Source organism: Megalobrama amblycephala, linkage group LG2 (genome assembly GCF_018812025.1).
Source record: "Megalobrama amblycephala isolate DHTTF-2021 linkage group LG2, ASM1881202v1, whole genome shotgun sequence".
Taxonomy (NCBI): Eukaryota; Metazoa; Chordata; class Actinopteri; order Cypriniformes; family Xenocyprididae; genus Megalobrama; species Megalobrama amblycephala.
This window is the reverse complement of record NC_063045.1, coordinates 9,972,584-9,999,819: the sequence shown is the minus strand read 5'-3', so window position 1 is coordinate 9,999,819 and position 27,236 is coordinate 9,972,584. Positions and strand designations below refer to the sequence as shown.

Genomic DNA, 27,236 nt, shown 5'->3' with positions numbered 1-27,236 from the left:
GACCTCGTTTTAGTTTGAAAATGCTGGGTTTGCGTTTCAGTATAAACTGACCATGAAGCAGAGTTAGAGCTAATGAGATAATTAACCAATTAATTAAGTGATAATTGAACATTAATGATGAACACCTGTTATTAACAAGAATCAACTATTATCCTTCAGGCTTATACATGAAAATATAGCATACAATCCTCAACAGTGGTGACAATAATTATTCATACTGCAGTATATGATGGGAGTTTTGTCCTATGGTGATACCCAGCATGCATTGCAGCATGAAGCGTTTTTTTTTTTTTCTATCACCATTGTTAAGATTCATATGCTGATTCTTGATGTCTCTGTGTTCAAAAAAATGTATGCACTACACGGTTTTAAAATTATTCAATATGTCTGTTTGGTGCAATGCTTTTATTTCTCTCTCTCCTCATGCTGAAGTTTCACAGGGCTGGTAAAGCAAACTAAAATATATGAACAGTTGTTTTGGATCCAACCAAAGAATTTCGCTATATCATGACTATATCATCACATAAAAGCAGCTAATATCTGCTCACTGTAGAGCACTAACCTCACTGCTTTACAACAACATCATACACATTGTTGCAGAAAAAAAATGTAATCAAGGGTCAAGAGCCCAGCTTAAGCAAATGCTGATCTTCATCATGGTGGTGTCGTTTTTTTCTTTTCTTTTCTTTTCTTTTCTTTTCTTTTCTTTTCTTTTCTTTTCTTTTTTCATTTTCTTTTCTTGATCAATAAACCTCTGTTAATTCTCAATTCTGTAGATGTTTGAAAATAAAGTCAGTCTGGTTAGTAATGTGAAGCTGGTAATGCTGTTTTCATTAACGATTTTTAGTTCTTGTTTCTCTTTTCTTCAGTGATTCTGCTTGTTAAGAGCAGGTGTTTATCATTATTGCTCAATCACTTAATTAATTGCTTAATTATCTCATTAACTTTAACTCTGCCAACATTCCAAATTTTAGGTTGATATGGCTTTTGGTAAGATTTTGTTTCGGTGCAGTACCACACTTTTTCACTAGATGACATCCAAGCTCCATTACTGACCATTTAAGGGTGCCTCCATATGGTTTGAGTGATCTGAATAATTTCCATATTTTCATACATTTTATGAAGTAGACATCCTATTCAGAAGTAGTATGGACAGTTTGCCAGTATTTGATTTGAATTCAACCTCTAATAAAAATTTGAACATGTGTGTTCATTATAGCTCCGTTGTTCTCTTCTTCTTCTGTTAGAGATTGATAGTCTTTTCAGCTTGCCACTATAAATTGCTGTTTTTCTGCACTTATAGAATAATAATTTAATGAAAATCCAATTATGACAAAAAAAAAATGACATTCGACCTATTTTTTGACTTTACTGAAAACGTTCCATATTGCATCACAGTAATTAATAGCACACATATACATTGATATTACAAGTTTATTTTCTTGTTTCAGAAAAGAATGTAGTGTTTAGCTGGGTTTTTACCATAAGGCACATTTTCTCTTGGGTGATACAAGTTAAAGAAAACATAAAATTTTCCAAAAAAAAGTGATAATATTCTACAAGACAAACAAACTGACAGAATTAAATTCCATGATTTACACACACAAAAGAAGAAAAAACTTCACATTGGACAATCCTTGCACAGCTACTTCATAAACTTGTTGGCAGTGATATAAACTAATCAGCACCTCATAAAACATCACAGTGTTTGGTTCACAATTTCAATAAGACAGAATGTAACAGTTTCACTGTGTTTCATTTTTGTACATTCAAATCAACAATAAAGAGATATAAAACATGAATATTCAATTACTGTACAAATGGCAATGTTGTATCATGTATACTCACATTTGTGTAAAAATTGTGCTGTAATATTTCCTCGTTACAAACATCACATCAATATGTTTCAGATTTAACTCCAGAGTAACAACATGAGCCTGTATCATGATTCAGTTATGGTGTTGAACGTAATAGATACTCTAAGGAAAGTATTTCACCAACTTAGGAAAATAAATAAATGCATTTCCATATACTACACCGAGCTGGTTAAGGATTGTTTGGTGCTATTCCCATTTCATATTTGGTCAACCAGTGTTTTATGATAAAGGTGGATGAACAAGAGTTAGTGTTATAAACATTAGCAACATTATGACTCAAGTCTTTTCCAGTAACAGCAACAATACTAGTAAAACACTATCAGTAGTGCAAACTATGAAGAGCTCCCATATGAGGCTGTGTGTAAGTCAAATGCACTTTTTGGTCATATAGCTCCTTCTTGGTGAGGTATACTTGTACACATAATAGGTCTTACAGTACAAATGACGAGAAGCAAATTACTCACTGTTCCTGTCTGAATCACTTTAGCAGCTTTAATAAACTATTTGTAAACTTCTATACTGAAAAACTGTGTTCTCTGTAACTGTTCTGTGTTCTGTTGTAACGTGTTGCTTTGTTTCTTATTTTATTGTTTGTTAGTCTTTTTTGAAGCAATATAAGCCTACATGTTTTAATGCATCATTTATTTATTTATGTTGTATTTAAATTGTTATGTAATATAGGTCAAATTTCACTTTATTGGTACAGGGCTGGCTAATGAAATCAATTACTGAGCTACAATTGTGAGCTCTTCTCTTCATAATTTCCACATGAGGTCTTTTCTGTGTTCATCTTCATATAAAGCATCAAAATAACGTCTCACCGTCAGTCTTAGTCTGGTTGGGGGACGATTCATTGGGAGTCTGGTTCTGTTTAGGGGACGAGTCTCCTACAGATGATCATTTTACTGTAAGAAAACACAGATTTACAGAAGGTAAAAGAAATGGAAAGGATTGTTGTTTTTAGTTACACAAACTGATGTTTGAGGAATGTAAGGAGGCATACAGTAAATATATTTATCACAGTGTCTTAAACTTACAAATGTATTCACCATGCTTCTTTTTGCACAGTAAATCTCATATATCTTGTTAAATCAGCTGTAATACTTACTTTCTGTGGTGATTTTTTTAGTAGGTCAGTGGCAACACTGATAAATCACACCAGCTGCAGCCACCAGCAGAACACCACCACCAATAGCAGCACTTATTCCTGCAATTTCACCTGTAGACAGACATTATTACTAGAAAATTGACTGATAGTTCATTTTACTGATATCATCTCTTTAAACCAGGAGTTTCCAAACTCGGTTCTGGAGGGCCACTGTCCAGCAGAGTTTAGCTCCAACCAGCTCCAATACACCCACTTGAAAGCTTCTTGTACTCAGACCTCGATTAGCTGCTTCAGGTGTGTTTAACTGAGGTTGGAGCAAAACTTTGCAGGACAGTGGCCCCTCCTTTTTTTAACTTTGGTCATTTTTATGATATTGGATACCATGGAGTTGAAAATAGTTTTTTGAAGAACAGCAGCTAAAACAGCAGCACCACAGCACTGTGGAAACTGGAAACATCAACAGAAAAAATAATATAATATACATTTCTTTATGTTAACAACATTAGTCAAAGGCTAAAACTGAAATAGCTCCCTATATCCTCATTCACTATTCCCTACATTAGTCCACTAATACAGTTCACTTGAAGGAGGGAATGAAAGTGAATGAGTGAATTTGCACTGAGTGCACCTTTGCTTAGTTTGTGCTCACTGTTTAAAGGTACAATATGTAATATTTTCTGTCCGCTAGAGGCCTATTGGAAACAAAGGCGTAGCTTGATGATGCCAAGTTTGAGCGTGGAATCTTGGGACGTGGTCTTCACATCAAAAACAATTGGGATAGGACTCGGGAAGAAATCATGTTCATGGATGTGATTATTAACGTTACTGTAGTATGAAGCAGAGCAGGATGAGTGTTGTGGAGCTGAACGAGGAGCTGGAGCGATTGATCAACACACGCCTCACGAGCAGCTGGACTGTTATTATGACACAGTCGCCGGCGCCGCTTCCGCTTTTCCGGTCATGAGTATGAGGTAACGCAGCTCTGTTTATCATATTAGATACATTTGAGTGTGTTGAAAATGATGTTATAACATTACTCTGTGCGTTCGCTCGGCGGTTGCTGTGAGACACTGTTACACACTGCAGTAAGATCGATTTTACAATATCATATTAAATGCTGGATAGGCTGTGTTGATAAATGGCATGAAATTAATTTTAAAACGTATTGTATGATGGAGAAAATGCTGTATTACTGTTACTAAAAATAAAGCTGCATCTGATTATGCTATGTTAGCTACTTCACAAAATAGTGTTTTTCTCTGAGGCGTGGTAAAGCATGGCACTTGCAAAAAATCAAGAAAATTAGATTTAAACAATAAGAATAAACGTGTTGAGCTATATATAAGTGAACAAAATAAATAACATTGGCCTAGTGATTTTCTGCTTATTTTACTGCAAAATGCTTACATATTGTACCTTTAATTTGAATCTAAGCAAACTAGCAGCTCCAGTAGTAAGATGAAAGGATTTATCTTGAACTCTGCCATGGAAACTATGTATAAACTTTCATTAAAAAATCTGGTCATGGATTAAAAGGAATTTTTGTATTACGTTGAATGCCGTGGAGCAGCTGTTTTAAAAATCACTGGATGGATGATTGCACTGTGGGCATCATCTACTGGCGAGACACTGGAATTCATTTAGAGCATGGCTCTCACAGTGCTTCATGGGTATTCCCTAGCTGCTGAGCGTACATCATAGACTGTAAAAAAATATGGACGACGCACCTTCACTCACTTCCATTGTATAGAAGTGAATCCCAGAGCCAGAGTCTGCACAGTAGTGAATGCGGAGCCTGAGCCTGCATCTCAATGTGCATACTATCCATCCTAAATAGTATGTGCCATTAGGAATATTCAATAATATTTAGGGCGGATAGGGTGGATAGTATGCACATGAATAATGTGTACAACTTCAGGTCTGCACAATAGTGAATGCGGAGCCTGAGTCTGTGCACTAATGAACGTGGAGACCTAGTCTGCGCAGTAGTGAACGTTTTTATAGCATCAAATAACTAACTCCATTTACATCAAAGTGATAAAAACTACCTAAAATAACAGAAACTATCTTTGGAATAAAAATATTTGAAGGGTAATTTGATTGTTTAATTTGCCGCATGTCCCATTACATTACATAATTTATGAGCTATATGGCATCCAGCCACCTGGAAGGCGAGGTACAAGAAACGTTTTTGGCTTCACATTTCAGGACTTGTGTGGGATTGAATGAGTGTACTCGATAATGTCCACTAAAGTTTTGGAAAACACTACACATGGATGTCCCCTCAAACAGCACAGTTATTGGGTTGATTTAAAAATAGGCTATTAAACTGTTTTTAAAGTTCCCCGATGAAAAGAGCACTGAATGACTGAATAATACTCACCAATGACAGAAACACTGAATCTCTTAACTCTGCTGATGCTGAAGCTGCTGTTGTTGCTGGTGATCTGTAGTTTATAAGGTCCAGAGTCTGTGGTTCTGGTGTTTGTGATGGTCAGAGATCCAGTCTGACTCACCATAAGTCTCCCTCTGAATCTCTCATTACCATCTTCACACTGAACATCTGTAGTTTTTTTGGGATCTCCAGTGATTTTTGCGATTATGGTGTCATCAAAATACCATGTCATCACATCATTTGGATCTTTTACTTCATCAGGATCTAGACTAACATATTCTCCCTTGTTCACTGATATTGTCTTCATGTTATATTGTTCAGCAGCAGAAACACCTGAAACACAAACCAACAGCTGATTGGAGGATCTTTCGGCTAAAGATGAAAGTGATTGCACAAGTCCTTTCTTGACTTATATTTTAACCTGAAAAGATACATGTATGCATGGTTTGTGCTTCTAAACTCATTTGACCTGAAATCAACATTTTAACAGATAATAACAGAAGGTGAACATCCATGACATGATTAGATTCTCTAAACATAGAAAACATAGATTTACGGAAATGGCAATTCTATTCAAGTTTGCATATTTGCAGACAGCTGTGCAGTGTGCAAGTAGCCTTGCCATATCCCAAACGTATAGTTTTGACATTTTTTTGTTTGGTCGAATAATAGTTTATCATACTGGTTGCTGATTGGTTGCTTCACATTTTAAAATAATAATTCAATTAAAAATGAGTATAAGCATTGTAAATGCAGTAATACAGTTTATACATACCAAACGCAGAGTCCTCTCCTTTCGTGCGTCATCCTGAGGCAAGGGCGTAGATTTGGTTTCAACATTGGGGGGGGTTGAATGCTGGTATGGTATGCTGCCTGTTATTATTTTTATTTTTATTTTTTTTAAATCTGTTTTATGTGTAGCGTTATTGGATAATCTATCTATCTATCTATCTATCTATCTATCTATCTATCTATCTATCATAACTTTATGGAATTTATGTATAACCATTCATCAAATTCTAACATAATGGAGTGATTCTAAAAAGAAATAAATTATGTTATATATTGAAACCGCCAGTAGGTGGCAGCGATTCAACGTTTTAATGAGTGAGCTACTTAAATCGTTCATTCAGCCAATTTGTTCAAAAGTCAAATTAATTAAGGAAGAAAACAAACACCGATGTGAATACTTTTGTCATTGATAATTACAGAGGCTATTGAAAATTGAAGTAACAAAATAGACGGCTGTTTTAGTAAACTTGGGTAAAGTTGGTTTTATATTCGCACATTCGGACATCCGTATTCAATAGTCTTGTTAATCACACTACATTGGACATTCAGTGGACATTCACAAGTAAATATGCCATTAAAACAATACTTGCCTATTTTGATCGACTATGAAAAATGTTGTAAGTTGACAATCGTTGGTTGTCAATATCATGTCGCTGCTTAAAATTCGCAAACATTAATTTATTGCACATTTATTGGAAAGTTTGAATTTATCAGAAGTCCGAATGTGCAAATTTAAAACCAACTTTACCCAAGTTTTTAGTAACTGGTTACAGTTACACTGATAGTTATGGCTAAATTGCAATGGATTAGCTGGCTAAAATATATGTGGAGTGTACTGAGCTATTACAATACCTCCTTCTCAGTACATGCTTTATTATTTTTAACGTCCCTCTTTGAATAGTAGTTTAAAGCGGTTCTCTTCATTTTTGGTGCTACTCGTGCTCTCTCATTCAAACAGTACAGCACCACTCGCGTTGTGTTGGTGAAAGTGTGAGGCGTGTTGGTTGGGCGTTACCAATCGGTTCAATGGAGGGGGGGTATTTTTTTGACTAATTTATTATGACAAATACATATTCGATTACAAACAAAATTATTGTTACAAAATAAATGAATTATACATATTTTAGTATAGATCTACTGTGGTTTTCATGTTGAAATATTGGGGGGGGGTTATAACTGATGGATTTGAATATTGGGGGGGTTACCTCCCCCCACCCCCCCCCGCAAACTACGCCCCTGTCGTGAGGCAATAATCACTTTAATTTCGCTTTTAAAGATCTCTTTTATCGATGCCATCAATGCTTTCCTGTTGCTATGTGATTATCGAAATCAAAACAGTCCATAAACTATAAATCCTCACAAAAACTCACAAATACTTCAGTCAAGCCAGCTCACGCGTCAACCAGAACTGAATGTGAGAGATCAGCCTGTGTCAAATTTCTCGGTTTCTGAATGGATGGTTGGCTTGATTGACATGTCCCCATGAACGCTAACTTTTGGGCATGATTTATATACCATCGACATGTCCTCAGAAAATGTTAGCACGCTTTGATCGATGGTTTGGAGATGGTTTTGTTTCTTCGAGAGTGTATTTCCTGTTCTGCACATCCACGACAGTTGATTATTTATGAACGAAAGCTCACAGAAGTGTGAAAATGGTCTCATTTGAAAGAAAATATCCTAAGCTAGTTTGGTGCTTTTTTGATATTGTTTTAGTTTGATACTGACCTAAGCCTTTATCAAATGTGCAGGTGTCAATTTCTGTCTTTTTAAAAATGTGGGGGTCCTGAACCCCCTGTCCCCTGTGCGCCTGCATGGATGTGTTCTATATACACAATCTGTCAGATCTCTTTAGATCTCACAACACTATGTTGTGGCGTACCAGATGTGGGTCGGATAGGGGCCTATCTGGGTACAAAATGCACTCACACCTCAAATGCATTGTCCTGGAGCACCCCCAGCAGTGCACATTTTGTCTCATTTACTACACCTAATTCAACTCATGAGCTCATTAGTAGAGACTGGAAGACCTGAAATGTGCAGTGCTGGAGGTACTACAGGTTTGAGAACTACTGGTGTAAGTGAACTAATATAGGCCTTACAGGAAAAGAAAATAAATAGTTCTGAGTATAACATGTTAAAAATCAAAAAAATACATTAACATGTGATGTAAACATTCATTAACGACTCACCACGGACAGTAACATTGAAGATCTTTTCACTGCTGCTGCTGCTGAAGAGCAGTAGCTCATAATCTCCAGAGTCTGTGGTTTTAGTGTTTATGATGGTCAGAGATCCAGTCTGATGATCCAGCTTCAGTCTGTCTCTGAATCTCTCAGTACCTGTATTACACTGAACATCTGTACAGTTATAACTGAGATCTCCAGTGATCTGAGCGATGCGAGTGTCATTAATATACCATTTAATCTCTTCTTGTTGTTTTGTTTGAACACCAGTGTGTAGAGTGACTGAATCTCCCTCATTCACAGACACTGACACTTCATCTCTGTCTGAATAAACACCTGATGCCCCAGAAGGAAAAAAAAAAAAAAAAAAAAAAACATTAGTCAAACAAAAATATACAATTATGCTTTTAAAGTGTTATTTTCTACAGATCACAAAGATTGTGAATAAACAAATATGTCCGTTATCATAATGTCATTATCAAATAGCAAAAGAACATCGGTTTATAGGCCCTATATTAACTCATCAGACCACGTTTTAATTGACTTTTAGATTTGTATTAACCATAGTCGTTTTCATCGATGCCCCGGAAGAGTGACTGTAGCAAACTTTGATGTTGAAGATTGCAACTTACCACGATCGGAAAAAAACAAGAACACCGAGAGCCACTTAAAGATACGTTTCATTTTCGCCACTTTCTGCTCAGACAAATGAGTGCAGATTCTAATCCATAAAAGTGTTCTTCTTTTTGTTGCTTTTAATGGCGACGTAGTGTTTGAACTAAAGTGAAAGTGATATGTGATAATCACACCAGATAACCGTGTGATGACGTAGTCACAGTTCGTGGCGTTTAGTCTGCATGCAGTCTGTATAAAATATCGTAAATAAAATTGTATGCAATTTTAGAATATTACATTACGATGGGTAAAGCATTTTGAATATTACATTATTTTTCATGCTGAAAAACTGCTGATAAAAGACAAAAAATATATATATATTTTTAAAATAATTTTTCATAAAAATAAAATATCCCTTGATTTAGGAATAATGTAGGCTAGTGTTTCGTTCAATTATGTGTGTTTACGTAACCATATTTTGCGATCCAATTTGTCGTGACAAAATCTTCCACAAAATCTTCCACTTATATATAGTTTTAACTGTATATAAAAAACAAGTCCCCATTTAGATAGCTAAGTAGTGGGTGTGATATTCATGTATTACCTACGTTAAAAACGGTTTATAAGTCATAGTAGATAATGTAAAATATTATTGACTTTTCTCTTTATTTTTTATTTTGGAAAGTATGTGTGTGTGTGTGTGTGTGTGTGTGTGTGTGTTTGTGTTTGTGTATTTATATTTAGGGTGCAAGACTAAAAATATTATTACTTATGTTTAATTGTCATCTGTAATAGATAGCAGCAAATTAAGACACAAGACATAAGAAAAAAAGTGTAAAATAACGAGATATCAATACATATCGTTTCAAAGCATCTTTACAGAAAATGCATGTGTCTACATTACAATTTATAGTAATCTGATATCTGAGGTGACTGTGTCCAAATTATGTCATGTCATAAATGTACATACAGTGTACAAATCACACAGTTAGCTATAAGTAATGAATAAATGTTAACAATGATTAGGATATAGTATAGAAAAAAAAATTGGAATGGTGCATGTTGATCCAGAGTTTGGATCAAGTCCTCACAGGGGTTGGGGACCTTGAACCCAGGATCTACATTATATATAAGACATTACATATCCAGCATTTCAGATAAATTTCAGTGGTGAAGTGTAAGACAGACTGTGATAACTTTTAAGCTAAACTCAGTTAGCCTGTCAAACAAAATATAATTTATAGTGTAATCGAGGACTTGATTCTGGCCTAAAGACCCTGAAATCAGATGTCCAGAAAAGCAGAGCTCAGGTGAAGTAAGAAAAGGAGAATCCCAGAGCAGAGTATGAATAAAAAACAAATCCATCATTAAAGCTGCAAGCAGGGCCCTCGCACCTGGGGTCACTGCCATTCGGTGGCCTTAGGAAGACAGTGATCAGTGGGCGACATGCATGTAAGTGAGTGAATACAGGAGAATTATTGCAAAGCCATTTCTACGTGCCACACTTCCTGCTGCCAACAGGTGGCACTTTGACTAATACTGAATATTGCCATGAAAATGTGTTCAGGCCAGGACTAATATTAAACGTGAAGTTTGGAGCAGATCGGACATTGTATGCCTGAGATACAACAACTTCCTGTTTCGTGGTGTTAATCGCATACATTAGCACTTAGCCAAATGTTGCATGATTTAACATGTTTAACATGATTTAACATGCGCATTAGCTTGATTCAGCCAGAAACATACCGTTTTTTTGTCATGATTCGAGCGTTTAGAAACAAAATTTATGAGACAGTTGTTGTCAGATTTCATTAGTGATTTCAAATATGAAATTTAATTGAAAGCTTGGCAAACAGCTTTGGAGAATTTGATGTTTCCCCATTCAAAGAGATAGGAGTTGCACTTGCCCACTTGCGTGTTTCAAAGATGGCCGCCAAGTGAAATGACTTGTCTTAAAGGGACTTTGATATGATGCTGATCTGATTAAATCTCTATGAGGAGTTAATCACAGTGTGAAACATGCAATTTCCTGTTGCCCGCAGGTGGCGCTATGACTAAAACTGAATACTGGCATGTAGAAGTCTTCATGTTATCAAACATGTGAAGTTTGGGGCAAATCGGACATTGTATGCCCCAAATTACAACAACTTCCTGTTTCACGGTGAAACATTGAATTTTGTCAGGACACCATGGACACGCCTTTCAGCGAAAACTCAAGATCTTTGCAATTTAACATCACAAAGGCCTTTAGATTAGACTGACCAAATATGATGTTGATTTGATTAAAGCTCTGATTAAATTGAAAATGATGTTATAATGTTACTCTGTGCATTCACTCGGCGGCTGCTGTGAGACACAGTTACACACTGCAGTAAGATAGATCGATTTTACAATATCATATTAAATGCTGGATAGCTTGTGTTGATAAATGGCTTGCAATTAATTTTAAAACGTATTGTATGATGAAGAAAATTCTGTATTACTCTTACTAAACATAAAGCTGCATCTGATTATGCTATGTTACCTACTTCACAAAATAGTGTTTTTCTCTGAGGCATGGTAAAGCATGGTACTCACAAAAAATCAAGAAAATTGATTTAAACAATAAGAATAAACGTGTTGAGCTATATAACAATAATTAGTTTTCTGTCTATAAGTGTAACGAAGTGGGAAACAGGTTCGAATCCAAATGCAAGCTTTATTGAATAAGAGCGTAGTAGGTTAAAACAGGGGCAAACAGGAACTGCAAGGGACAGGCAGAATCGTGATCACAGTACAGGCAGTAGATCGAGGCAGGCAGAAATCATTCACAGTCCAGGTAACAATATACTGTCCAAAGGTATGCAGCAGAAAATCGAAAACGGGTAACAGACAGGCAGACAGGATAATAACGCTCGGAATTGTACACAGGGTGAAACAAGACTTTGCAATGAGGTGGTGTGAGTGTGAGTCTTATATAGTCCAGATAATGAGCTTCAGCTGTATGTGGCAATTGGTGATTGGTGTAGAGTGTGTGCAGGTGACTGGCAGGGAGGATTATGGGAATTGGAGTCCAGGAACTGACAGGAATCGTGACAATAAGTATATCAAAACAGTTGTTCCCTTGTCTATTAAAACATGTAAAAATATTAAAGTGTCTTTGGTGTTTCCATGGTTTCTACCAAATAAAATCGGAAACCGAGGGTAACGCGGGTATGACGCAATTACGATTTACAAATAGTTGCAAACATTTGGGATATTGTAAGTACTCAAGTGAACAAAATATATAACACTGGCCTAGTGATTTTTGGATAATTTACTGCAAAAATATTACATATTGCATCTTTAAGTGTTCATTATATTCATTGCAACCTATTTATGAATACTATAACAATGGATTTGATTGCAGTGTTTCTGAAAAGACAACACAGAGGACCAGCGTACCAACTGCAAACTCTTGCCTCTCTCTATCTGGTGTATTATCTAGTGTTTGTTTCACTGTCAGTATGTTATTAATGATGCATGATGGGTAAGAGTCTAGTTTGACCTGTAACTCTGATTTGACTGTTTTTGAAACATCAGTTTACTGTAAAACTGTTTTGTGAGAACATCAACTGTGAGGATGATAAAAAGCAAGACAGAAAGAAACTCTTAGTCTACAAACTAAACACACATGCACTAAATGGCCACTCTCACATGCAAGCTGTTTGTTTATATATCTGATCAAACCACCTTTCTATAGAAATCAGATAACATCAGGTTTCAGTTTGACTCAAGATAAGCTGCTGGAGTGGCCCCAACGAGATGGATGTTGGTCCTTTTTTTGTTCTGCTTTTTTTTTTTTTCAAATACAATAATTGATATTTGAATTATTAAAGTGGACTATATAACAGTTTTAAAACCAACAAGCTCTACTTATAAGGAGAATTAAGAATATTAACACAATTCCACTGTTACGTTTTTAAAGCAATAAAGCAACTACTAAAAATGGTGGTTTTAAATGATAAAATAAAAATGTTTTCACTGTTAAGAAAAATTAAAGTCTTAATAAGAGCTACAAGAGCATTCATATGTTATATAATCATACCACACATTTAGAGAGCGTGTGAACTAGAAGGGTCAAACTGTTGGGGGAGGATTCACAAAGTAGATGAACTGATTGAGTGTTTTCAGTGGTCAGACGTTCACTGAACATTTGAAGAAAATGTTTCACATGATTGCTTTGTTCTGTTTGTGCTGGTGGAGTCTGACTGGTAAGTTATAAATATATATTTTTGGATTAACATTAGTATCATTTTTCACAGATGTGAAAAAATAAGGAAAATAATTTAAATTTCTATCGTGAAACTTCAACCAGTGGAGACACAGAGAGAGAATCCTCTATTAAGGCACTTCAAGAACTCTGCACTGATCCAAATGTCTCATACACAAAAATGTCAAGATGTTGAAAATATCTGGAAGAATTGAACTTTTCATGGTGTAATTTACTTTTTCTAGCTTCAATCATTCATTTTGCTCTATGGCAGATGACTTTAAAACTATAAATATCATATTCTTAGTTCACACACACCTTTCCTTTCGTAAATCTAACCTTTTATTTGCTTGTGTGACTTTGCTGGTGTTGTGAATGTTTTTCAATTCATGCTTAGTTACACACTATAGCTGATTTCAAGATTTGTAAACCATCAGAAGCCTTAATCTGTGTAAACCTGCTCTCCAGGTGTGTTTGGTGATTCAGTGTCAGTGTCAGTGTCAGTAATGGAGGGAGATTCAGTCACTTTATACACTGATCTTACTGAAATACATGAAGATGATGACATACTGTGGAGATTTGGAGCTAATAACTCTCTCATAGCTAAAATTAAAAAAAAGAAGCAAAACTTCTCCATATATGATGATGTTCCTGATGGGAGATTCAGAGACAGACTGAAGCTGGACAATCAAACTGGATCTCTGACCATCACAAACACCACAACTGAACATACTGGAGTTTATGAACTGCAGATAAGTGGAGCGAGACGATCATTAAAAACATTCAGAGTTTCTGTCTATGGTGAGTAAAAAGCTAATTTGTCTTAACTGACTATTGTAATTGTAATAATTGTAACAGACACAATTATTCTTCTGTTAAAATTTCTGTATTATTTGAGGTGCAAACTGTTTAAATCATGTTTATAGTCATTTTAGGTTTACTGAATTATGATACCAAGGAAAAATATAGCTGCAAGCAGAAATTGAGAGGCCAAACACAATGAAGGTGCGATACGTCATGCCCGTGTTGGCATAACCTGATATTGCTGAGTTCAACATGTTCCTGGGTCAACATTTTTGTTGATCCTGGGTCAACATTCAAATCAACCAATCAGATTTGAGGGACAAGTTTACAGATTATGTCAAGTTTAGGCTTAAAATCATGAATTGGTGCTTCTACATCAGTGTTATTCATCTATCATTTCTCTCTGATTTTTGTGATAACTTATGGGTAGGGTTAGGTTTATGGGTAGGAAAAGGGTTAAGACAAAATTTTCAGACTGGAATGTTGTTCCAGGATAAACAAAATATGTTGACCCAGGAACGCATCTAACTCAGCAAAATCAGGACGTGCCCAGTGTTGCATGCCGAAATAAATGAAGTTCCAGGCGTGCTTGGTTTGATGGGTTCGTTTATTCTTGTTCACTGCTTACATTTATTTGCAGTACACAAAATCTCTGCGTGCCTTTTTCAGCCATCGCCAAAAACTAATTCTCTCGCTTTTCTTTCACGCCCACATCTTTCTTCTGCGGACGCCCTCTCCTGTCAGATCGCTAAAACAACATGCCTGCTTTAGCATTACTCACATTAAGCAGGATTTTATGCATTTGCACCAACATTTTGAACCCCAATCATAAATTTAGAAAACATAACTATCAAAATGAACTATACAAAATAAAATAAAGATGTGGGGGGTGGGGGGTACGCTCTCTATAACAACTAAAATTAACATCACAGGGAATGTTATTGAGCCCCAAAACAGCATGGCTGGAAGCATCAGACTGACATGCAACAATGAGTAATTAAAGACCTTTTAAGATGATTTTAGTTAAAATGGCTGAAAAATCATTAGTACTATTAACATGATTTATTGGTTTATCCCTTTTAACCAATAGATGGCACTGTCATTGATGTGGTGTGGTCACAGTAAGGTGACAGTGAAATATGCAGTTTGGTGTCAATATTACAAAGCATTACAGAGATACAGAGACATTTTGGCATCATGCCTTTAAATTTGTTGATGCGCTATAGGAAAACGGTTTCATCTATCGACACAAAATCCAGAACTTGGCCTGAATATGAGACGAATTTGGAAATAAAATTGATAAACGGTCTAGAAGGAGTTTGAAAAAAATATTTTTTGAAAGAAAATCAAATTGGCAGACAGGAAGATAAAATTGGTCTCTGTGTGACCAGCATGACCCAAGGGGTCTATAAGATCAGTTTCATTGAAGTACCAAAATTAGACAAAAGCTATACATTTTTATCTTATTTTGAAATTTTGGTGTAAAACATTTTTTTTCAGGGCATGGTGTGGATGACATTTACTGGGATTCGTAATGATTTGCAAATGCGTTCATAAAATAGCATTTTGGGACAAATCCTGCAAAAAAAAAAAAATAAAAAAAAATAAATTCAACTCATGACTGAAAGAATCAGAGGAAAAATGAATTTTGATTCAATGCAACCCCTTAAAATGTGGTAAAAATCATGTTAACACTAACACATATTGTCTTGTGGCTGTACTATTCACTTTCATTCTACGTGCCTCACTGTAACTCACATTTCTGCTTTTTTTAAAGAAAAGTAGGGACAAATGGAAATTATTTTTGTGGTAATTAACATTATTCCAGATTAAACCAGATTATTCCTTTATGTATTTACATATTAAGTTGCTTAATTATTTTGTAGTTTGGGGTGACATAAGCAATCACTGACCGTCAACATATACTGTAAATAAGACTGTAGATTAGATTTATCCATACATCTGTTTTTTTCTCTTATATTTTTCAGCTGATCTGCCTGTTCCTGTCATCAGCAGTAACTCTTCACAATGTTCTTCATCATCATCATCATGTTCATTGGTGTGTTCAGCTGTGAATGTGAGTCATGTGACTCTCTCCTGGTACAAAGGAAACAGTTTATTGTCCAGCATCAGTGTGTCTGATCTCAGCATCAGTCTCTCTCTACCTCTGGAGGTGGAATATCAGGATAAAAACACCTACAGCTGTGTGCTGAACAATCCCATCAGCAACCAGACTCAACATCTGGACATCACTCACCTCTGTCACACATGTGCAGGTACGGTGATATTAACATTGACTTACTCTCATTTATACAGTGCTGATGTTTGATAGTGTTTGTTGTAGATCAGATGGACAGATTCACTCACACTAATGTCTCATTTTGTCATTTACAGATCAAGGTCTACCTTTATTGTACATAGTGCTGATCTCTGCTGCTGGATCTCTGTTGATTGTAGCTGTGGTTGGGATGTTCTGGATCTGCAAGAAATGTAGAAAAACAGGTCAGGAGAGTAAGAAATGTATCTATACACGTTAATAAAAGGCAAATATTGAAAACTTTATCTCATTTTAACATATCTTGTTAATGCAGTCAAAACCCAGGAGGAAGACAGAACTGATTCACCAGTGCTTAAAACAACAACACGAAAAATGGTAAGATGTTGCAAGAAGTTGTTGCAGTCAGTTAGTTTGAAGTTTGCAGCATCAGACGTGAGTGGTTTATCAAAGCTGTCATTAATGTTCCTGTGGTTTATATTCTGAGCTGAAATGTAGTATTAGCATCCGCTGGTTTCTTTGTAGACGTGCTGCAAAAGTATCTTTGCTGATGCTTTTGTGTGAAAGACAGTTATTCTCAGAGCAGAGGCTGTCGAGATGAAACTTCAGAAATTAAATACTCTGTTTGATGATTTACACGGTGTGTGTGTTCACTATGTGTGTGTGTACTTGGATGGCTTAAATGCAGAGCACAAATTGCAGGTATGGGACACCATGCTTGGCCACACATCACGTCAATTTCACTTTTTTTTCTTTTTTTTTACTTTTACTTTCAACTGTTTAAAAAGTCATGATTGAGGTCATTTCCTCCATGTATTCTTATCATCTGTCCTGTATGGTAGTTTTTCAAAACAAAAAAAGGGTTATTCAGACAGAAACCTCTTCTATTAATTTTATGTCTATTCAGCAGGTTCCTGACCGAGTGTATTTTTCCTTTCAGAAATCAAAGATGGAGCCTGTGTATGAAAATGTCTCCAAAAAACGATGATCAAACATTATATCTATACTGAGATTTTTGTTATAGATTATAAAAGATAACACACTTTTGGTTTTGTTCACATTTATTCTGTGCCAGGATGTCTACATTTTGTTTTCACTCTTTGTATCATATATTTCTGTGTTATTGCAATGTCTGAAATTGTGTTTTAATTATAATAACATAAAAATACTCAACTAAAATGTTCTATTTTAAGTTTATCATTTAATGACGTGGAGGTAAAGAACTGCCTGAAGCAAAGTGCATGAAAATTATTTAATGCAGAGCTAGCCGTGGATTATCCCACTTATGCCATGTTAGTTTGCCAGCACTTAAAACTTAAAAGCAGTTATTAAAGAGCACCTATTATGCCTCTTTTCACAATTTGTAATATAAGTCTCTGATGTCCCCAGAATGTGTCTGTGAAGTTTCAGCTCAAAATACCCCACAGATCATTTATTATCAAATTTGCCCCTATTTGAGTGTGAGCAAAAACACAGTTATTTGTGTGCGTCCCTTTGAGCTTTAATAGCTCACACTTTGCATACTCAACAACAACAAAACTGGAGAATGTCACGCAGCCAAAATGAGTGTTCAGCCTTACATTGTTCAAACCGGAGTGATGGAGAGACTCAGGAAGAAGTTACAACTTATAGAATGCATCTGAATGTTTCTGAATGGTTAGTGGATAAATTTATGTAGTGTTGTGTTGACTCTTATGTTCGTTGGTACATCCAATAACAGAACATTTGTAATGTTTTTTGTGCAGAAGATATATATCCCTGCAGCTGCTACAGTGAGGAAATAGAAAGACTGCTCACTCGGCTGTGTCTATGCTAATAGCGCAGATCACAGGCAGGGTTTCCCTAAGTATAGGGGGAAATCTGGAACAGTGCATTTGGAGAGACTGTTTATGATTTATGGGGATATCTTAAAAGGAGTGAGTGGATTCTTACCATTATAAGCTGGTGGTTTACACACTGTGGACAATTTGTGTTCAAACATCTTATAAAAGTGAATTTTGCATAATGGGTCCCCTTTAATGTTTGCAGCGCAATATTTGACTGGAAGTTAAAAATTACAGATATTTTTGTCAGCATTCTGCCAGCTTTGAATCAGACACAGAGATAAAGTAGTGCTCAGTGATTACATTTATTTGAATGAATTATAGCATTTATTTGAATTTGTTACTGAGAGAGAGATGAGATGACAGATGTGTACCTGTGTGTACGTCTCTCTTTCTATTAAAGGGTCATGAAACCCCAAAATAAATTTTTTGAGATGTGAACATATGTATAGGCTGCACATCACTGAAACACTAAAAGCACAAGTGGAAATTGGTTATTTTTGCGTTTTTTCGAAGTCAAAACAATGTCACAAAATCTGACTTATAAGTGTGCCTCTGCAGTGTGCGATCGGCTGCTGAGGTTCCGGTTCTGAGCGCTTCTTTGAATTATTCATGAGAATGAACTCTTTTAAACCAATCACTGTGCTATATTATGCATGAGATCGCATTACAGTGGAGAATTCAAACAACATGTATCAATTTAACAATGCTCACAACACGGATCAAAGATCATATACGGCGTGGAGTAAGCATGTTTCTAATTTTGAATTACATATTTCACATACTCTATAGTGCTCAAAACATGAATCAGCACCACGTGCTCATATTATTAATCATGTCTTCTTCAAATTAAATATTTGTGCAAATAAGGACACTAATACAGTCATACGTGATGACATTAGGAATTATTCTGATACACAGAAGACGATGTAGACCAAAATTCAAAGAACAATGGACAAAAAAAAAACTATAGCCCTATAAGGACAGGACTAGTTTTATATGGGGACGTTAGAGAAATTTGTGTTTCACAGATGTACTTTAAAGGTCCCGTTCTTCATGATCCCATGTTTCAAACTTTAGTTAGTGTGTAATGTTGTTGTTAGAGTATAAATAAAATCTGTAAAATTTTAAAGCTCAAAGTTCAATGCCAAGCGAGATATTTTATTTAACAGAAGTCGCCTACATCGAACAGCCAGTTTGGACTACATCCCTCTACTTCCTTCTTTAATGACGTCACTAAAACAGTTTTTTGACTAACCTCCGCCCACAGGAATACACAAGAGTTGCGTTTGTAGAGTGTGTTTGTCGCCATGTCGTCGAAACGCTGTTATTTTCATCCCGCAGTCCAATCACCGGGTCTGATTCCGGCTCAAATTGATAGGGTAAAATTAAAGACATGTTTACAATAACACTGAGCGCGTGCATCTCCACGTTATGGTAAGAGGCGTGACCTTTCCGGGCAAGGTGCGCTAAACTTCTGTCGAATCACAACACAGGAACCGCTGGCACAATCAGAACTCGTTACGTATTTCTGAAGGAGGGACTTCATAGAACAAGGAAGTCATCAGCCCGTTTTTATGACAGTGGAAACAGCGGTATACAGATAAGTAAATTATGTGAAAAATACTGTGTTTTTTTATATGCGAAACATGAACACATGTTATATTGCACACTATAAACACAATCAAAGCTTCAAAAAACCACAAAAAACGTGACCTTTAAGATTTTTAGCCCGTTTGAATCTGCCATGTCTGTTTTTCTCTCACGGCCTAATATATATATATATATATATATATATATATATATATATATATATATATATATATATATATATATATATATATATATATATATATACAGTGTCCTCCACAATTAAAAGGTGGATATGAAAATAAATCTGAATTGTTTATCCTTTTGATCTTTCATTCAAAAAATTCACAAAATTCTAACTTTTCATTGAAGGAAAACAGTTGAAAGTGGGGGAAAACTCACATTATGAAATAAATGTTTTTCTCCAATACATGTTGGCCACAATTATTGGCACCCTTAGAAATTCCTATGAGTAAAATATCTCTGAAGTATATTCCCATTCATATTTACATTTTTTAGCACACCAGGGTGACTAGGAGCATGAAATTGTCCAGCCATGACTTCCTGTTCCACAGGAATATAAACAAGAGGAAACACAAAGGCCAAATTCCCGTAATCATTCATCACAATGAGAAAAACCAAAGAATATAGTTCTGATGTGCAGCAAAAGATTGTTGAGATTCACAAAATAGAAAGTGGCTGTAAGAAAATACCTAAAACACTGAAAATCCCCATTCCCACTATCAGGGCAATAATTAAGAAGTTCCAATCAACTAAAGATGTTACAAATCTGCCTGGAAGAGGACGTGTGTCTAAATCATCCTAATGTGATGTGAGGAGGAAAGTTTGAGTGGCCAAAGACTCTCCAAGGATCACAGCTGGAGAATTGCAGAGATTAGTTGAGTCTTGAGTCTCAGAAAGCCTAAAAAGAATTATCAAACATCACCTACATCCCCACAAGTTGTTCGGGAGGGTTTCAAGAAAAATCCTCTGCTCTCATCCAGAATCAATTTCCAGTATATTCAGTTGTCAGACACGACTGGAACTTCAAACGGGACCGGCTTCTATGGTCAGATGAAACTAAAAAAGGGCTTTTTGCAGCAAACTCACCAGATGGGTTTGGTGCACACATGGATAAAAAGTATCCCATGCCTATTGTTAAATATACTGCTGGATCTTTAATGTTGTGGGCCTATTTTTCTGCTGGAGGTCCTGGACATCTTGTTCAGATACATGGTATCATGGATTCTATCAAATACCAACAGATAAAAAATCAAAACCTGACTGCTTCTGCTAGAAATCCAATAATGGGCCATGGTTGGATCTTCCATCAGGACAATGATCCAAAACAAACATCAAAGCCAACACAAAAATGTGTCACTGAGCACAAAATGAAGCTTCTGCCATGGCCATCTCAGTCCTCTGACCTGAACCCTAAAGAAAATGAGTGGAGTGAACTGACGAGAAGAAGCACCATCATGGAGCTGGGAATCTGAAAGATCTGGAGAGATTCTGCATGAAGGAATGGTCTCTAATCTCCTGTCACATGTTCTCCAAACTCATCAGGCATTATAGGTGAAGACTCAGAGCTGTTATCTTGGCAAAAGGAGGTTGCAAAAAGTTTTGAATAAAAGGGTGCCAATAATTGTGGCCAACGTGTTTTGGAGAAAAACATTTATTTCATAATGTAAGTTTCCCCCCACTTTCAATTATTTTCCTTAAATGAAAGTTATAATTTTGTGAATTTTTTGAATGAAAGATCAAAAGGATAAACAATGCAGATTTATTTTCACAGCTGCTTTTGCTCAAAATTACTAAGGGTGCCAATAATCTGTGGAATATTTGACTACACTAATTCATAAATTTAACTTAAAATTATCATGTAACAGTAGTAATTAGCAGAGGGTATACCTTTGACATTTGCCCCTCCCCCACCGGACAACCAACGCTGTGACCTCCCATGACCTTGACTGCCTACGTTTGCGCTGACCTTTGACATTGGGTTATCCTCTGGGAGCAATATGGTCTATGACCTTATAATATTTTAAATATCAATGTTGGCCTTTGGCCCTTTGGTTGTCTTCTGGGTGAATAAATTGAAGATGGACCCTTGAAGGGTCAAGGTTTTTTTATGAAATCTTGAGAGTCACATGGACGGAGCACGTGTTGCTGGCATCCTCATTCAATGTCATGCCTGTAGAGCTCCAGGCATTCTGCAGAAACAGAAAAGAGCTGTGAAAACATGGCTGGTTTATACTCACCTAAAATCCTCCAGACAGAATGGGACGAAAAGATGATGGAAATTCTGACTTTGACTCAGTGTCTGGAACTTGAGTCTGGAAAGACTTAAATGACTGCAGAGAAGAACCTTTGTACATCGCAGAGTTGGATGGGATAACTTCAATGTCTGCCACAGAGTGGTTGGTGATCATTCTAAAAAGAAGCAGGAAGAGTGTGTTTACATGTTTTGCTGCAAAGACAAGACGAAGCGCTGCGATCGCTCGCGGGCCATCCTCCATAATGAACAGCATGATATGTACGAGATGCAATTTTTTGTTCAAGTGGTGCGATCTGGTTCTGCCGAGCTCCTTTTTCTCAATCATAAACAAAATGTTCAAGTGGTGTGACTTGCATGATGGATAGAACAAAATTAAAGTGCAGCTATTCCACCCCGAGAGATGCATGCAGCAGTACATACACTCTGCCATCCCGCCCATTCACTACACCCATTATAAGCCGCAATAAGTCAGACCCTTCCCACAGAACATCTTTATAAACCATGTCTCAAGACGAAGCTTCAGAGCAGGCTCACATCTGCAGCTGCAGCATCTCTTTCGACCACGATCTTGACCCCCGATGACAATGCTACTGATCATATTCTGACAGACGAACCTGGGACATCTGATACCGATAAAAGATGGTTAGATAAATTTTGCACAGAGCTTCGAGTTTCCTAACGGGTCTGTGTGACAGTACCTCTACCTCAAACGATAAGGGTTTCGACACCACAGACAGCTGCTTCACCAATATTGGATTCAAAATCGTAAAAGCTATGATCTCCTCCATAAGGTAAAGGAGGACTTCGAAGGCTATGTGATAAATCATCCCAGCCAGCTGAATGAAATGGGCAACTCAACAAAAGTCTAGGGTCAAGAATTAAACTAAAGCAAACACTGATCTCCATGATAATGATAAATGAGTAATGAGTTAAACAAAACATTTTCAACCAAACATCAACATCTAAACCTCTGGTAATTCTCAGTAAGATCTTCGGTAGACGTGTGACAGAAATAAATTCAGTCTGGTTAGTAATAAGTGAAGCTGGTGATGCTGTTTGTGGAGTTGTTTAATCAGATCTTCAGAGATTTAATGTTTTTATCTTCAGTTCATCTAAGGCTGTGGCTGAAGAAAGTTGTAGTTTGTGTTCTTATTTCTCTTTCTTTCAGTGTTTGTTCACAGCAGGTGTTTGAATGATTGAAAGAATGTTTCAGGAACATCATACTAACCTCTAAATAACTTTCTACTAACATTAAGGAAACTGGACATTTTTATGTTCTTGGAATGTTACAAATCAACGTTCCTAGAATATTGAATTTTAAATCAAAATTAAGTTGAAAGAACATTTGAGGAACATAATTGTCACAGAGACAAACTCCGTGATTCCCTCCTCTGGCCATCAGAGGGCGCCATCGTCAGAGTACCAACACACACAGACACACACACTACATTTCCCATCAGCCCCGTACCTTGGTACTGATCACCACACCCAGCTGAAGCTCATTATCAGGACTATATAAACTGCCTTCAACCTTGCATTCTTTGTGAGGTCTTGTACTACTACGGTTTGCATTTCTGAGCATTCTTCATTGTTTTTGCCTGCCTGTTGTTGACCCTGTTTGATCCCTGTTTACGATTCTCTGCTGCCTGCCCATTGGACTCGTTGCTTTGATTCTGACCTGTGATTGTTATCTGCCTGCCCTGACCCATTGCCTGTATTACGACTACGATTCTTCCTGCTCTCTGCTGTTCCAGTCTGCTGCTGTCTGACCATTGCCTGTCTGACCACGATCACTGTTTAATAAATCCTGTTTATCGATCCCACTTCGTGTAACGAGTCGTTACAATCATACCTTATAAAAAATGATCCTCTCATTTTTTACATTCCCAGAATATTTTGAGTATGTTCTTATAACAAAATTCTTTTAGCTGGGCATGCAATCTTATTCCTAAATGACAACAATTCCGCAGTCTATTAAACCTTTAAAGTTATGATCATACTGGAATATTAATTTAATCCTGCTTTCGTGCTGCCGCTGATTCAGAAAGCGTAGTGCTCATGTAAGCTAGGAGAGAGCGGGGAATAACCTAACATTTTTTGGCTTTCTCATTTTGTGTAAATCCACTTGGGGTTCAGATCCTTTTTTTCCAAAGTAATGTCACACTTGTCTAGTAATCCAATCAAAGGCAAAGACTGATGAAGGCAATTAGCTGAAACGTACTGTTATCTCCTGGTTGAACAGTCTATAATAAAAGTATTTTTAGAGTACTGACCTTTTAGAATTTTTATACATGTCTAGAACAAAAATGTGGTTTTCTTTCATTATACTTTCCTTTATTTACCTCGAAAGAATGGAGGTTTAATGTGACAACATGCCACGTATGTGGGGCCCATGTAGGAGGTGACGTTCTTGTGACCCTGCGCAATGTTCCCTAAAAGTTCTCTAAAGTTCTCTGAACCTTTACAGAACATTAGGGACATTCCTATAAATTTCATAATAATAATCCAGGAAATATCTGTAAAGTGCATTATTTTGTAAGACAGTAAAGAAAAAATAAGATTTTTAACCTTAATTTTACAGTTTTTGTTTTAACAGCCACTTTTGTTAGTCAATTTAGCTGTAATTTTCAATTCAATTTTTTGACAAGGGCAGCGGGGACATTCTGAGAATGTTCTGGGAACATCACATTTCCAAATAAAATAGAGAACATCCTGAATGTTCTGTAAAAGTCCGTCGAATAACGTCCCCTCCAAATAAATGCTGGTTACCAAACAATTTCTCAATGCTGATTCACCTGTTTCTTGTGGTTTCTCAATAGAATTCATAAAAGTTTAATGTAAAAAACATTGCTATAACGGGGCACATTGAATATAATATAGCTGGCAGCTAACTTATTGTTTCTTAGTGCAATAAAACAAACTGAAATGAAACGGCGTGGATGAATGTGTGCTGTACACGTTAAACAAAAGTGAATGATGGATTTGGACACAAATAATAAATTATTATTATTATTATTATTATCATTATTAATAAAAAGAATGTTGCAAGGCAAAATCAATGATCATTTAAGCAGCAGTTATGAGAAACATCCTCCTAATTTAGTAGTCAAATGCATTATAAAATGCAGAGCTTTCCCTGCCACGCTCTCCATATACACTTTAAAGCAGTGGTCTCAAACTGCCGGCCCGCCCTCCCCTCTACCCGGCCCGCAACTGGTCTCAAAAATAAAACATAACCCGGCCCGCTAAATTATTATTATTATTATTATTATTATTATTATTATTATTATTCTCTAGTTGCTATGGGGGCATTCAAATATCGCGTCACATAAGCGGCCGCGCCGCATTCTCCTTCTTTCCAATGCGCTTTCGCTCCAGTGGCGTCTGTCGTTGCTATGCAACCATGAGCCGCGCTCTCAACCGTGTCGCTTCTATTATGAGCGCGCTTGCCTAAATTAGCCTACAGTAAAAGCACTCGACTTTAAGTCACGAGCGTCGATTTAAACCACCGAAACGCGTCCGATGCAACCATTAACCGTTACTGATGCTCAAACGGCATCTTGGACAAATGCGCTGCCAGGTGTCTGTCAAAAAACAGAAGAGTGTACAAATGTATTCAGGGATTGTATTTGTTCAGTACAGTGTTGGTCAGTGCAAAATTTTAATGTTATTTAAGCTAACATAAAGTAGGGGAAAATACTTCCACTAAATAGCTATTAAAAGCTAATAATGTATGTAACAATGAGAGATTTTTATTTTTTGGCAAAATAAAGTTGATATATATATATAGGCCTAGCTCCAGTTTTTTGTTTATTCCTGACCCCTCCACGCCACAAGTGTTGATGGTTTTGTTCCTAAATTACTATTTTTTTTATTCCATGCACCTTGTTGGATGTGAGAAGTTGCACCAGACAATTGCAATTAATAGTATATTAGTAGTATTATATTAGTATATTAGTAGTATTATATTAGTAATAGTATTATATAATTATATTACACTCTGTAACAATGAGAGAGACACTGCTGTTTACATTTAGTATGGTAAATAAAATATTTATAGTAGGCTATAGGTATAGGTAAGTATAGGTAAGATATTTTAGTAGGCAAATTTGATGTAAATGAGAAATAATGCAAAGGAAAGTAAATTTTCTGAAATGTTGCGCTTTCTTGCGCTTGAATGTTAATATGGCCCTCCTATGAGGTGTCAATCACAGAAACGGCCCCCCGCCAATTTGAGTTTGAGACCCCTGCTTTAAATTATAGGCTATACACAAGCATTTATATGTTATTAATGTGCAAATACGTAAGAACTTTATGTTTATGAAGCCCCCACACTCCATTCAAATGTCACACACATACATTTACAATGGACAGATTATGTACAAATAGACAGGCCTACATATTTCCATGAGATCACGCTGGACAAACATACACAAATCTCATAATGAACATCATAACACCACATCCTGATTCATACACTGTGCATTCATACAACAGAGATCACTGCACATTTTCACAGAACTTTAAACCCTTGATGAATATCACCACTTCAAAAACATTTTTTAATTAAAAATATTGCATTTATTTTCATATTTACAGTTTTGGAAAATGTCTTTGTTACAAATATTCAGTGGTTTTCCTGTGTTCAGTGTCTGGTCTCATCTGAGAAAGTGTGTTTGCATTCTATATTTGTTACATGTCGTGTTCCTGTGACCTAGTTTCCCGTTCTGTTTATTAGTTCATTTGATCCACCTGTGTCTTGTTAATTATCCCCTCACCTTGTTTAGCTCCCTTTGTTAGTCACCTGTATATATATACCCTGTGTTCTCCTTCACTCCTTGTCCGTTCTCATTGATGTCTACATGTGTTAATGCTGTCTATATCCCGTTGGAATCTCCTATGTTTAATTAAAGTATTGTTCTTATCGTCATCTTCGTCTGCATCGTGCTTGCTACCACAGCATCCGTAACAGAAGAACGGACCGAAACGGGCGATTTTCTTTTTGTTCGTTTTTTCCCCTTTTTTTTTCTCCGTCACCATGGACCCTGCTGTTGCCCTTTTGTGCCTGGAGCAGAGGGACCGCTCCCTGGAATCACACACCCTGGATTTTTTGGAGTTGCCGTGCCTCACACACTATCCTGACCGCTCGCTCTGCGTGTTCTACATCTCCAGCCTTAGCGAGCGGTCCCGGGCACGCCTCCTAGGGAGCGGTCCTCAGAAGGACTTCGCCGCACTCGTGGAGTGGGTGCTGGTGAGTAACGA

At 36.5% G+C, this 27,236-nt stretch overlaps 1 protein-coding gene across 1 annotated transcript; it reads right to left on the bottom strand.

The window, feature by feature from the left end:
• Positions 1-1,418: 1,418 nt before the first annotated feature.
• Positions 1,419-9,159, bottom strand: LOC125263508. Its single transcript, XM_048182508.1, has 5 exons — positions 8,991-9,159; positions 8,365-8,694; positions 5,369-5,713; positions 2,986-3,096; positions 1,419-2,782 (listed from the first exon to the last, which is right to left on the bottom strand). The coding sequence occupies exons 1-4, from the start codon at positions 9,040-9,042 to the stop codon at positions 3,011-3,013; spliced, it is 813 nt and encodes a 270-aa protein (XP_048038465.1). The 5' UTR covers positions 9,043-9,159; the 3' UTR covers positions 1,419-2,782; positions 2,986-3,010.
• Positions 9,160-27,236: the final 18,077 nt, after the last annotated feature.